The sequence below is a fragment of the Sminthopsis crassicaudata genome, chromosome 1 (assembly GCF_048593235.1).
Source record: "Sminthopsis crassicaudata isolate SCR6 chromosome 1, ASM4859323v1, whole genome shotgun sequence".
Lineage (NCBI taxonomy): Eukaryota > Metazoa > Chordata > Mammalia > Dasyuromorphia > Dasyuridae > Sminthopsis > Sminthopsis crassicaudata.
The window spans coordinates 278,356,553-278,368,988 of record NC_133617.1 but is presented as its reverse complement, the minus strand read 5'-3'; the positions used below and the strand labels follow the sequence as shown (position 1 = coordinate 278,368,988).

Sequence of the window (12,436 nt, the reverse complement as noted above, 5' to 3'; positions counted from 1 at the left end):
AAGGAACTGGTAGATAAGTAGAAGTTGACACTCACAGAAAGGGAATGATATTGGGAACAGTGGAATAGAGAATAAGAAGGGGACATGATCCTTTGTGAGAAAACTACTTTAAAGGCTGGAATAAAGAAGATAATGGAAGGGGATGTGATGTGTCTGGAGGCATGAAGTAAAGAGGAGATTTGGAACAATAATTGGGCTGAGTGAGGTGGTCAATTGGGGACAAGTAAAAGTGTTGCATTGATGAAGCTTATTCCTCATATCATTCATGATAAACTTTTAAAAAACACAGTGAGTTGTTTAATTAAAGAATTATACACTAAGATTATAAATTATTGGTATGATACATTTAAATGCCAAATTAAATGAGAGTATTTGATTGGCTATTTTATTGAAGGCTATATAATTCCTGGAAAAGTAGCCCAAGTGATGCCATTCAAAATCATCTTCCTGCAGTGCTCTAAGAGGATAATGACACCATAGGAAAAAGTAAACCATGTAATGTTTTTCTTTATTTAAAAAAAAAAAAAAAAAAAAAAAAAAGGTTAGTACTACAATAACGACCTTGGCACAGATCATTTCCTGGGGAATTAATGACTGGCTGGGGTTAATGATCCAAGACTTCACCCTGCAACATCAACTCTCCCTGCTAGTCATTAATCCCTATAAATTGCCCCTTCGGATCCTTCTTAAGTTTTGATTGGTTAGGAAATTGTATAGTAATTTGTAGGTATTTTATAGCAATACCTTATCTCTACTCAAATATTTTCAGTAACTTGTTTTTAGGATTTACTTTGCATGAGGGTATTTCAGTTTTTTCCATTCTAAATGAGGTATGGAGAAGAGAATGTAAGCATCATAGCCTGACTGTAACCTTAAATCACTGCCCCAGGGTTTCTTAATTCTGCTTTGTCAGCAGAATCTAAGCCATAGGCAGTTCTCAGATTGAAAGCAATAATCATGGAAGCAGTGGCCAAACATGCTATTAGAGCTTTGCACCATCCCACAGTTCCAAGCAGTCACAGCAAAGCATTTTCTTGAGCTTTTTTATTTCTCCCATTCCAATAAGTCTTGGCAGCTGCTGCCATTCCTAAAAGATAACTATAGTTTTTCAATTCTTCATACCCTTCAGGAGAGAAACTGAGCCAAATTATACTAATTTCTTTAGTGATTAATCTTTAAACTTAGATAATAATGCAGTTTTCTATATAGCTAATATTCTGACTTAAATATAGCTAGACTAGAAGCAATGACTAAGTCACACTCTCAGTGGAAAGTTAATAGTGAGAATTGGCAGAAATAGATGAACTAGAATGCAAAAGCATATTGGAAAAATGATTTTTCAATCTATTAAAGTTCATCTTCACTATAATGTATGAAGGAACAAGATTATCATGATTTATAAGACCCATGACAATGCGGTATCTCTTTCCACATATAAAATATATTTTTTTACCTTAAGCCTTGTGGTCCAGAGGATTTCCAGAATAAGGGAAATGAGACAGTGTTGTGTTTAAATATTTAAATGTATAATTACTCTAAGTTTTAGACAAGAAACTAAAGTTTTCTTAGTTGAGGGGGGAAAGGAAAATTTTATACTCTCTTAAATAGAATCATGTATTTTTTAATTGTTTTATATTTCTAATTATATCATGTAAATAATTGTTAATTTCTAATTGTTTCTCAAGAAAGAGTGATATATAGATATTCCATTTGTCATAATCATTAAATGAAATAAGGTATCATCATCAAATATCTGATTTGTGGAATTGGGTTGGACATAGTCATATATAGCTATAGACATATTATCATAATCATGTTTTTCTTAAGGAAAGCCACATTTTTGCTTCATCCATATTCGCTGTTTCAAATTCTTTGGACGTATTGCTTAGACACAATCTTAACATTAAAAACATGGTAAATGTGGAAGAAAATTTACCCACTAAATGTGACCAAACTTAAACTTTTCATTTTGAATTTTAATTCAAATTTAATTGAATGGATGAATAAATGATCAAGCATTTATTAAGCACTAATTATGTGCCAGGCAATATGTTGAGTATTGGGCTTGGAGATGCATATATTAGGAGGATAAATGGTACCCACAATTAGGTATATCTAATTATCTCATTTTAACTAATATAGAGCAAATCTGTAGTAAGATTGAACTCCACATAAAGAATCTCTTGTTATTTTAATAGAGAAAGAGGAGCCAATGAGTTGATGAGTATAATACACATAACCTGACACTTAACTTTTCCTGAAGAAGTGCTCTGGTGTGAAATCATATTAAAAAAAAATAGCATTCTTGAAGAATACTTAAAGACCATGTGCTTTTACAGGACTTTGAAACTCACAGGAAACATTTCTTAAATAGCAAAAACTAATTCCAATATATTTATTTACTTAGTATTCTGTTTGTTCTTCTATTTTCACAATAAAACATGGATTGAATGCCATTAAATTCATGTGTCTGCGGTTTTAATAGAGGAAGAATTAGAAAAGGAACAAGAAGAATGGATTTCTTCATTTAAGTTGGCTACATTCAAAACATCCTAAATTTTTCAACAAGAAAATGGGAAGGAAGTTCTAAGTGTATCATTTAAGAAAGTATTAATTTTAGTAAGGCTGTATTAAAATTATCTTTGTTCAAAATTCTTTAAAAAGCTGTTTTGTAATTCATCCTACTGATATATATATATATATATATATATAAATGTATACACCATTAAAATTGAGAGAATTATCTTTACTTTCAAAGTAAATTTACTGCAAAAAACAAGCTGATTTGACACATGACATTCTCAGAAACACAAAAAGGGGAAATTAAAAGAATTAAGTCCAATTTTAATTTTGTAGACCTTTCATTTTACAAGAAATAGTCTTTATTCATTTTCTTCCTGAAATAGCATGATCATCTAACTTCTCAAAATTATGTAGATAATTTGAGCATCCAAATAGATGCCTAAGCATATGTTTTAAGCAACTTTGCAAAGCATTTCCAAGGAAGTCAAATCCATCTGTGGTGACATAGAGAAATCATGATCTAGCAAAAAAATGAGTGAAGACTAGAATTGAAATCTTGATGTGTAGATTAAATATTTTTAAAATACTTCTGCCATTTTATGATGGTGAATTCACAAATCTATAGTATAAATTAACTTCATCTTCTCTACCACTAGCATATATAGAAAAAAAATCATTTGAATGTTAAAATAGTTTGAGGGTAAACAGGATCTAGGAAAAAAATAACTGCACTTTCACAGATGAAGCTAGTTTGACATGAATTAGCTGCCAATTTAAAATGTTTATAGAAAACCTCAAGGGGGGGGGGAAGCCAGTCATATATTACCTGTAATAATAAATTTCATTTTGAACTTTTCAGGTAGTGTACATACAGAACATAATTTTTGTCTGTAAATTATAATAATCCTTAGAGAAGCTATTTATATAGTTATTTACTTTTTGAGGTGTAGCTCCTAGAGTTCCACAAGTTTTCTTTCATGACATAAAATGTGATTCCATTATTTCTAGAAGCATGTAGTGTTGACTCAGTCTTAAAATACCAAATATACCAGGTAAATGGTAAAAAAAAAAATTATTTTACTATAAGTATTCTATCTTAGTAGTATAAATATTTCTTTAATAATTATCCTTAAAATCATTTAGAAGACACTGGAAGGAAAAAAAACTAAAAAACTATCAAACACGTTTAAATCTTCTAAATTTGGTAAAGTATGCAAACATCTATTTATCTATCACTTAGACTTATTAAATATAGGAATAGATTATAGAGGAAAAGTGTTGAATTTCATCATTAGCTTTTGAAATTGAAATATTTATCTAGAGTAGTTATTGTCTAATATTTTTTTATATATAACAGTGTGGGAAAGGATGAATGCAGAATTCAATTACTTTATACTTAATACTGTCCTTGAGAATGGGGGAAGAAATGTTTTTTAAAAAAAAAAAGAGGAAGGAAGGAAGGAAAAAGAAAATGTTCATTGACTGACTGCTTATGATATAAAAGTGATCATTTAGGGACAGTTCTACTCCTAGATAGTACAAAATTTTCTCAAGGGACAAATTATTTTATCTCCCTTCTCAATGTAAGCTTGAGCCAAAAGCACTTATTAACATATTATGTAGATAATTTGGAAAATTATATTAGGACTATATATATATCTTTAAAAATGGTTTATAAAGGAACTTCTGTATAATTTTTCTTACTTATAACATACAGTAGAGATACAATAGAAATTTATAATATCCTTGAGAAAATCTAGATTACTAATTAATGGAAGAAAATAGATTCCTTAAATATAATGCTTATATAGATCTTAGTGTTCATGCAGACTGTATTAAATATAAGGCCTATTTAGAAGGCACTAACTGATTGACAGATTCAGTTCCAGAAGAAATAGATAATCACTGTAATTGTACCTTTCATTTTGCATTATCATCCTGCCTGTATTCTTTGTTCTCATTGTCACCTTCAGTCCTTTTACTATTCAGTTCTTTCCCCAGACCATTACCCTTGCATTAGCTACACTCTCTTCTCTTCCCCTTTTTAGACCCTTGATAAACCAATTTAATTCTACATTTTCCTCTCTCTCATGTCTCCTTGATCCCTTATCCTGTCTCCAATCTTGCCCTGACAAACCTCTTCCACCTGTTCCATTTGCTGCTTTCTCTCCTTTTCATGTGCTGCTGTACAAAGTTGTTGAAACAAAAATATGCCACCACACATTTATGTTGCTTAATCCCAACTGAGTCTTGAATGTAGCAAGGCAATCTTTTTACACATTGCTAATTGATTCATTTCATTCCTCCTTAAGCCTCCAATTACCCCATCTCACACACATAACTCTTCCAAGAATCTTGCCTCATGTTTCACTGAAGAAACTGAAACTATTTCCCCCAAAGCTGTTTTCTCTCCTCATTTTATATCACTCAGATGTCTTTTTCCACTATTTTCTCCATTATCCCCATCTCCCATGAAGACATGGGCTTTCTCCTTGGCAAGGCCAATCCCACTTCAGGCAAAAGTGAACTCTCTACTCTCATAGCATGCCCCCTCTATCATCTCTGCTTTAGTAGTAATCTCCAATTTCTCTCCATCTGCGGGTTGCTTCTCTACTCATAAACACTACTATCTTCTAAGGGGGGAAAAAAAATTTTAATCCATCTATCATTACTAGTTATCATCCCATGTCTGTCTAATTTTCTGTGGCTCTTCTTTGAAGAATTTATCTAAATTCAGTGCCTCTGCTTTCTTTTTTTCTCATTCTCTTCTTAAATCCTGTAGTCTACCTTCAGATTTCATTATTCAGCTGGATCTGTGCTCTCCTGTAGTCAATCAGTCTCTCTCTCTCTCTCTCTCTCTCTCTCTCTCTCTCTCTCTCTCTCTCTCTCTCTCTCTCTCTCTCTCTCTCTCTCTCTCTCTCTCTCTCTCTCTCCCTCTCCCCCTCTCCCCCTCCTCTCCCCCTCTCCCCCTCCTCTCTCCCTCTCCCCCTTCTCTCTCTCTCTCCCTCTCCCCCTTCTCTCTCTCTCTCCCTCTCCCCCTTCTCTCTCTCTCTCCCTCTCCCCCTTCTCTCTCTCTCTCCCTCTCCCCCTTCTCTCTCTCTCTCCCCTCCCCTTCTCTCTCTCTCTTTTTCTCCCTTCTCTCTCCCTCTTTTTCTTTTCCACCTTCTTGCCCCCATTATTAATGATCTCTTTATCACAAATCTAATGGTCTTTTTCTCAGCTTTTCTTTCTTCATGACCTTTTTTTTTCCTTTTTTTTTTTTTCCAGTTTTTGACATTGTTCTCCCAGTAACAACACAGGATTACAACTCAGGTGTTGTCTTTGAATCCTCCTTATATGTCTCCTATCCAGAAGACCCAATCTTTGGCCAAGTTTCATCCTTTATATTTTGCCAACATGTCTTAATAGGCCCTACCCCAAACTATGCCGCTACCCTGGTATAGGTACTTATTGCCTCATACCTGGACTGTTGCAATGTCTTCACTCTAGTCTCGCTTCCACTCAGTTGTCCAAGTGATCTTAAATCCTTTCTCTCTCATTGTTGCTCTTTTTCTGTTCTTTACACAAGTAAAATATGCCACTCAATCTGAAAAACAAATGTTTAGATAGTAACCTTGAAGTCAGTAGAATCATTCTAATGACAAAATAGTGTCTTTCTTTTCATGTAAAATATTGGAAATATTACAATTGAAAAGTATTTTCTTTGGTAAAAGATATTAGAAAAAAATTTAATTAAAAGAATATTGGGGGGGCACCTAGATGGTGCAGTGGATAGAGCACCACCCCTGAATTCAGGAGGACCCAAGTTTCGAATCTGAGTCTCAGACACTTAACACTTCCTAGCTGTGTGACCCTTGGCAAGTCACTTAACCCAAAAAAAGAAGGAGGAGGAATAGGAATATTGGGGGACAGCTGAACAGTGGATAGAGCACCAGCCCAGTCACTTTACCCCAACTGCCTCAGCAAAAAAAGAAAAGAAAAGAATATTGGGTATTTTCTCTAACATCAACTTTAGGAAATAGTTTTAAAATAACTGAATTTCAAAGTACAGAAACTAATCAATAAAGGTTGAAACTTACCTCCTCATATAGAGCATCAGCCAGAGTTAATGAGGAGTGAAAGTACAACTTCAATTTTTATATCCAGGCAATATGATCAGTTTTCTCTGCCTTCAAGGAGCTTACATTTTATTGGGAAGACATAAAATATAGACAGAAAAGTTTAATACAAAGTGATGAAAACTATTAACAAGCCCCAAAGGGAACTTTGTGCAAGGATATAGTCAGACAATGAAAAAAATAATTTTTTTAAAAAATAAAAGCTATCTTTTTCAAATATAAACTTCTAGTTTCCCCTTGCAATATAGAATTGCTTCTCTAAAATATAATTGCAATGTTAAAATCTCCTTCCAATTCCAAATAAAGCACTTGAAATTAAGAAGAAAATCCTTATAGGTTTTACTGAACGCATTCTACTTTCCTATTGATTTAAGATTCAATTATTGAAAACAAAAAATTTTAATGATAATTTCTCAAATTCTAAAACAGAATTTTCACCAGACTTGATATGCTTCTGTATGGAAGATATCTATACATTAAAAGCTTATCATATGTTTCTCTTATTCCACATAAATAATTTTTCTTTAGATGCTTGGAAAATGTACAAAGTATATTTTTCATTTAACGTCAATGGATAAAATAAAAAATAAGTACAACTTTATATAGGGTGTTACTAGCAGTTGGGAAGAAAAAAGGCTTCATGTAGTAGATGGTGCGATGCTTGAACTGAGTTTTAAAGGTAACGAAGTCTAAACATGATGCAATCTAAACAACGATGCAAAAAGCTGGAAATACTAGTGATGAAAGGCCATGTTTATCCAGAAAAAAAAAAAAAGCAGGTATTATAAATCATAGAGTTTGGGAAATATAGTAATGACAGACTAGAAGGGTATTTGGGGACCAAGGTATGTGGGGCTTCAAAAAACAAAGGAATGTCTGTTTTATCCTGGACTTGATGGAGCTATGGGAGTTTACTGAGAAGAAGAATATGGTCAGATCTGTATTTGAGAAAAATCACCCAGGTTGGGTGTGTAAGAGGAGTAAAGAGAAATTTAACAAAGTCAGATAAATTAGGAGGCTATTACAATAGTTCAAGGAGAGTACAAGAGCCTGAATTAAAGTGGTTGGTTATGAGAAAATGGCAAGACAGTCTACCGAGGAAATTAAGTGCATTATTTATGTTAGCTTACTCCTCCTTGGATATGAAAGATGTGGAGGTAAAAATAACAAGATTTGGCAGCTGATTGGACAGGCGTGGTAACAGTGAGGAGTTAAGGTACAGACTACAATCCTTCCTGACTGGAGGTTTGTCCAGAACTTAAAACAAAAATAGGAAGCTTCTAAGAGTAATTTGAATATGCTGAGTTTAAGATATCTCTGTGACAGTTTGTTTTGACCGGTCAGCAGACTGTAGGTGATGAGGAACTAGTGCTCAGGGAAAAAACCTGGAGATACAAATTTAGATCAGAAGATTATCAGCATGAAAATTAAAATTTTTGTTATTGATACATTCATCTAGTGAAAGAGCATAGACAAAGTAAATAGAGCATTTAAGTGCTTAATATATTCCAGGAATTGTGCTAAGCATTAGAAGTACAAAAAACGGGTAAGGCAATCCTTGACCTCAAGCTTTTAATGGGGGAATACAGCAGATAGAAGAGCATTGAAAGATGAGAGAAAGGTGGGATTGTATAATATGAAATAACAAAAAGGTCCTGAGCCCTGGAAAGTTAAGACTCTTGGGTTACACCCAGTTAGGAGGACATGATATAGTTGGTGATCCAGCAAAGGAGTCTGAAGAAGGAATGGTCAACCATGTAAGAGCAAAATCCAAGTGTACCAAAAATTATGAAAAGGGAAAGTGTTTGAAAGAGAGCTTTTGATCTTTAGCCATAAATGTTGTTTTGGAGTGTACCCTCAATTAGATAAAGATATATATATCTGAATCCTTTGTGTCTGTATTCCTTGTAGGTGGGTTTATAATTTATAGTATATTGTGGTTTTTTTGGAATGTTATTGAATAAATTTTTCTGATTATTAATACAGCCTGGCAGTGAGCTGGACAACTTGGAAGAGATTTTGGATGATTTGCAGAACAGTCAGTTACCACAGCTTTTCCCAGACACACGGCCAGGTGCCCCAGCTGGATCAGTCGACAAACAAGCCATCATCAATGACCTCATGCAACTCACAGCTGAAAACAGTCCTGTTGCACCTGTTGGAGCCCAGAAACCAGCATTGCGGGTCTCACAAAGCAGTGAGTTTGGTCAATCTCTGTTGAAACTGATAAATTTACATATTAGCATTATCAGAAATAGTTTTGGCAAGAGTGCACTTGGGATTGTGAAGACTTAGTTACTGTGATCAGACAGCACCATCTACTGTGCTTAATCATTCAAAACAGCAATTTGAAATTAGTTGTAGTTAATAGTATTCTTTTATGGGATTAAAGAAGGAAGAATTAAATTCACCAACATAATAAAACTACTGACCATCTAAATTAAACCACTTCTGAGATAAATTATCTCTAGTTCACTTTATGCTACATTGACACAATATTTAGACGTTAAAATTTTATTTTTATGTTAGAAGTCAATGTACTATTTATATAGATTGATAGTGACTAAAATTATCAGAATTTTTAAAATTGGAGGAGTTTGTCATGTTAAGCTGAACAAGTGAAATAGTTTCATTAAAAATAAAATAACTTGTTTAATTTATAATGTTTTACTAAACTAAAATAATTATTTTAGAATTAGAAACCCATTTTTGATAGGTTTTATATGTTATATAAATCTATACTTAACTTGGTAAAGTAAGTATGCATATGAATTCTTTCTCATCTATTTAATCTAAGATCTGAAACATTCTGTTCCTGTGTAAAACTTCCTTAACTGCTATCTTGAGGTGCTGAAGAATTTAGCTATATATGACTGTGGTAAGAATGACAAGGGCTGAAATTCATAGATGGGTGATAGATAGCATCACTGTCCCATTGTATTCTTTAATAATAATATCCCTACAACTACATATTCACTACATACATATGTATCTCCATGGTTAGGGATTTGGGATATTGGGTAGTGGAACACCAGACTACAAGTATCAGGTGGATTATTTGAAAGTTTTACTTACCAAGACTATTACTCAAGTGAGACCTAATTATTTCTGAAAAGAAAAATGATCCCTGTCATCTTTTGGAGAGCTGGAAAACCATGGTATTCTTTTTTATTTTTTAAATAAACTGGGAGGAGAAAAAGGCAGCAGAGATTCATAGAGTTCCAGGGTGAAAAATCTAGAGAAGTGACAAAATGAATTTAAGGATTGTTTTTTCAAGCAGTTGGTAATTGTTTACAAGGTAATATAATTCTTGGACCTTCTGGCCTCTTCTGTACACATAAGAAGTAAGGTGCAGATGTTAAATAATGAAGTAATGAAAAATGGGAAGAAATGAATCATTCTCATTATTTCATAAGTAGTAAAACCATGCTTAAAAATTAATAATTTCTGTTTTCATTACTGATTATGATGAAAATTCTATTTGTACCAATAGTTAATTATATTTCCTTTAACATGATACTCCTACATATTATGGAATAATTCAGTTAATTTTATGAATTCTAATAGCTAGGCTCTCACATATATTAGCCATCCTGAATTATCAGGTATTGCTCTCCATATTGAGCTAATTAAGCTGTGTGAGGAAATACTATATTATACTGAATATAGTACTTTCCACATAATAAATCCCTAATAAATGCCTAATAATTAAGTAAACAGATATTCTCAGATTAGACCTTCAAATTAATTAATATAGTGACTGAATTCAGTGAATTAAATGGCATTTCATCTCAGCATTTCCTTTAATAAGCCACTTAAAATCTTAAGTCCTTTGTTTTCAACCCAATGATAACCATTTAACATTTAAAGTCATTCCTTTAGATGCCAGATTGAAAAATTTTTATATACTAAATTTGTAGTCATGAGATTTAGACATGTTACAGAAGAGAAAACATGTGTGTGCGTATGTGTGTGCATGCACATGCATGCATATACCATAAAATAAAAGTAGTCAATTAACTTTGGGATTCTACTATGTAATCTTTATGATAATGAGAAATGCACTAAACATTATTTCATTGTAGAGATTAACAGTTAGAGAAAATGGTAAGTAAAGCTTCTCTGACATCAAATATAAAATACTTTTGTCACTTTCTGGAAGCTAGGAAAGTAAGAATCATAGGTAAGTTCTACATTTTGGCACTGTATGTATGTTTTTAGTCTAAATTTTTAAAAACAAATCATTGATCCTTTAATAGGCTTATCTTTTATGTTTCAGAAGGCTTTACCTAATCCATTCTATGACTATCATTTTTCATTTTCTTATTTTAACTTCACTTTTATTTGTTTTCTCTTTAGCTTTTAATAACCCTCGACCAGGACAACTGGGCAGGTTATTGCCAAATCAGAATTTACCACTCGACATCACACTGCAAAGCCCAACAAGTGCTGGACCTTTCCCACCAATAAGAAACAGTAGCCCATATTCAGTGATACCTCAGCCAGGAATGATGGGTAATCAAGGGATGATAGGAAACCAAGGAAATTTAGGGAACAGTAGTACAGGTAAGGGCTTAAATGCATTATTTTTTTTTCACTAAATTACTTAACTGGCTGTGGCATCATATGCTAAATTAAATGCATTTTTTTTAATTAAAATTAATTCTTCCTGGTGGATATAAGATTTTTAACTATTAGACATCTTTGAACATCCAAAGACTCTGAAATTTCCAAAAATGATGCTTGAAATATTTTTTTAATTGACTGTCATAACTGATCATTTTTTCTATTTAATATTTTAGTTGAATTTCTAATCACTATAATTTTTAATCCCATAACATGAATGTAATTGCTTCATAGCCACCCTCGTTAAAATTCTAGTTAGTTATTTTCAAAAAGTACTTCTGGGAACCTATGTGAAACTAACAAATGATGGCTTATTCCAAGTGCATGTCTATGATATGCCTAAACCTTCCCAGTAACTGGTAGTAATATCTGAGTAGGGAGTTATAAAATAGAAGTTAAGAATTAAATTGACTTAGTACTTAATATCTAACCAGGACAATGAAAATGTTAAATCATTATCAACTATAAAATTTTTAAAGTGTATAAAAGTATAACCTTTAGAGCTAACTAAAATTTCTTTGTTATTAAATGTATATTAAGATTTTAGTCATCCAGTTTGGATTTGCATGTAATAGAACATGACATATCTGTACCATTATCTTAATCTCCTTGATGTATCTAGGACTAAAAACAAGTACTATTCTTTTAGCTGTTGCTATCCTTTTCCAGCATGTAGCTTTATATTATTTATAACAATGCACTATCGTCTCTAAAATTTTTGTTTTGGTGAGGAAAGATAAGTAATGAAGAGTTGCTTTTCTCTGTTATAAAATGAAGAATTAATGAATGTTGAAAACTAACTTTATGTGTAATTAGAGAAAAAAATAAAATACTATTAAATAAAGGGAAAAAATGAAGGGTGATAGACAAATCTTTGTTCTGCAAATGGGATAGTTGAGGTTGTCATATAGGAAAAAAGAACTCAAACAATGATAATCTTACCTGCATTTGTGATATTGTTGTAGGGGAGGAAAGTTTTAAGCAAATTGAGGAGGCAAGATTCAAGAGAAATGGGTTGTAGCCTTTCCACTTTCATTATCAGTGTGGTGACAGGCAAGTTACTTTCCTCCTCAGTGCAATGCTTTAGTTTCTTCATCTTCAAAATGATTGAACTGGATGGTATCTTAAGTTCTAAAATTTTTTGTGTCACACAAGAAATACTATAAACA

The 12,436-nt window shown here is 32.6% G+C and overlaps 1 protein-coding gene and 1 long non-coding RNA gene across 2 annotated transcripts in view; one reads left to right on the top strand and one right to left on the bottom strand.

Moving 5' to 3' along the window:
* Positions 1-12,436, top strand: part of NCOA2 (nuclear receptor coactivator 2) — a 285,798-nt gene that overhangs the window by 230,993 nt on the left and 42,369 nt on the right. The window contains 2 exon segments of the mRNA XM_074278854.1: positions 8,628-8,838; positions 11,001-11,207. Coding sequence (XP_074134955.1) covers positions 8,628-8,838; positions 11,001-11,207 — 418 coding nt within the window.
* The window catches only part of LOC141549369 (uncharacterized), a 58,936-nt gene that overhangs the window by 43,503 nt on the left and 2,997 nt on the right, over positions 1-12,436 (bottom strand). The window contains exons 3-4 of the long non-coding RNA XR_012484343.1: positions 6,603-6,702; positions 5,985-6,109 (exon numbers count right to left, since the gene is read on the bottom strand). This is a non-coding gene — a long non-coding RNA (uncharacterized LOC141549369). The remainder of the gene's footprint in view (positions 1-5,984; positions 6,110-6,602; positions 6,703-12,436) is intronic.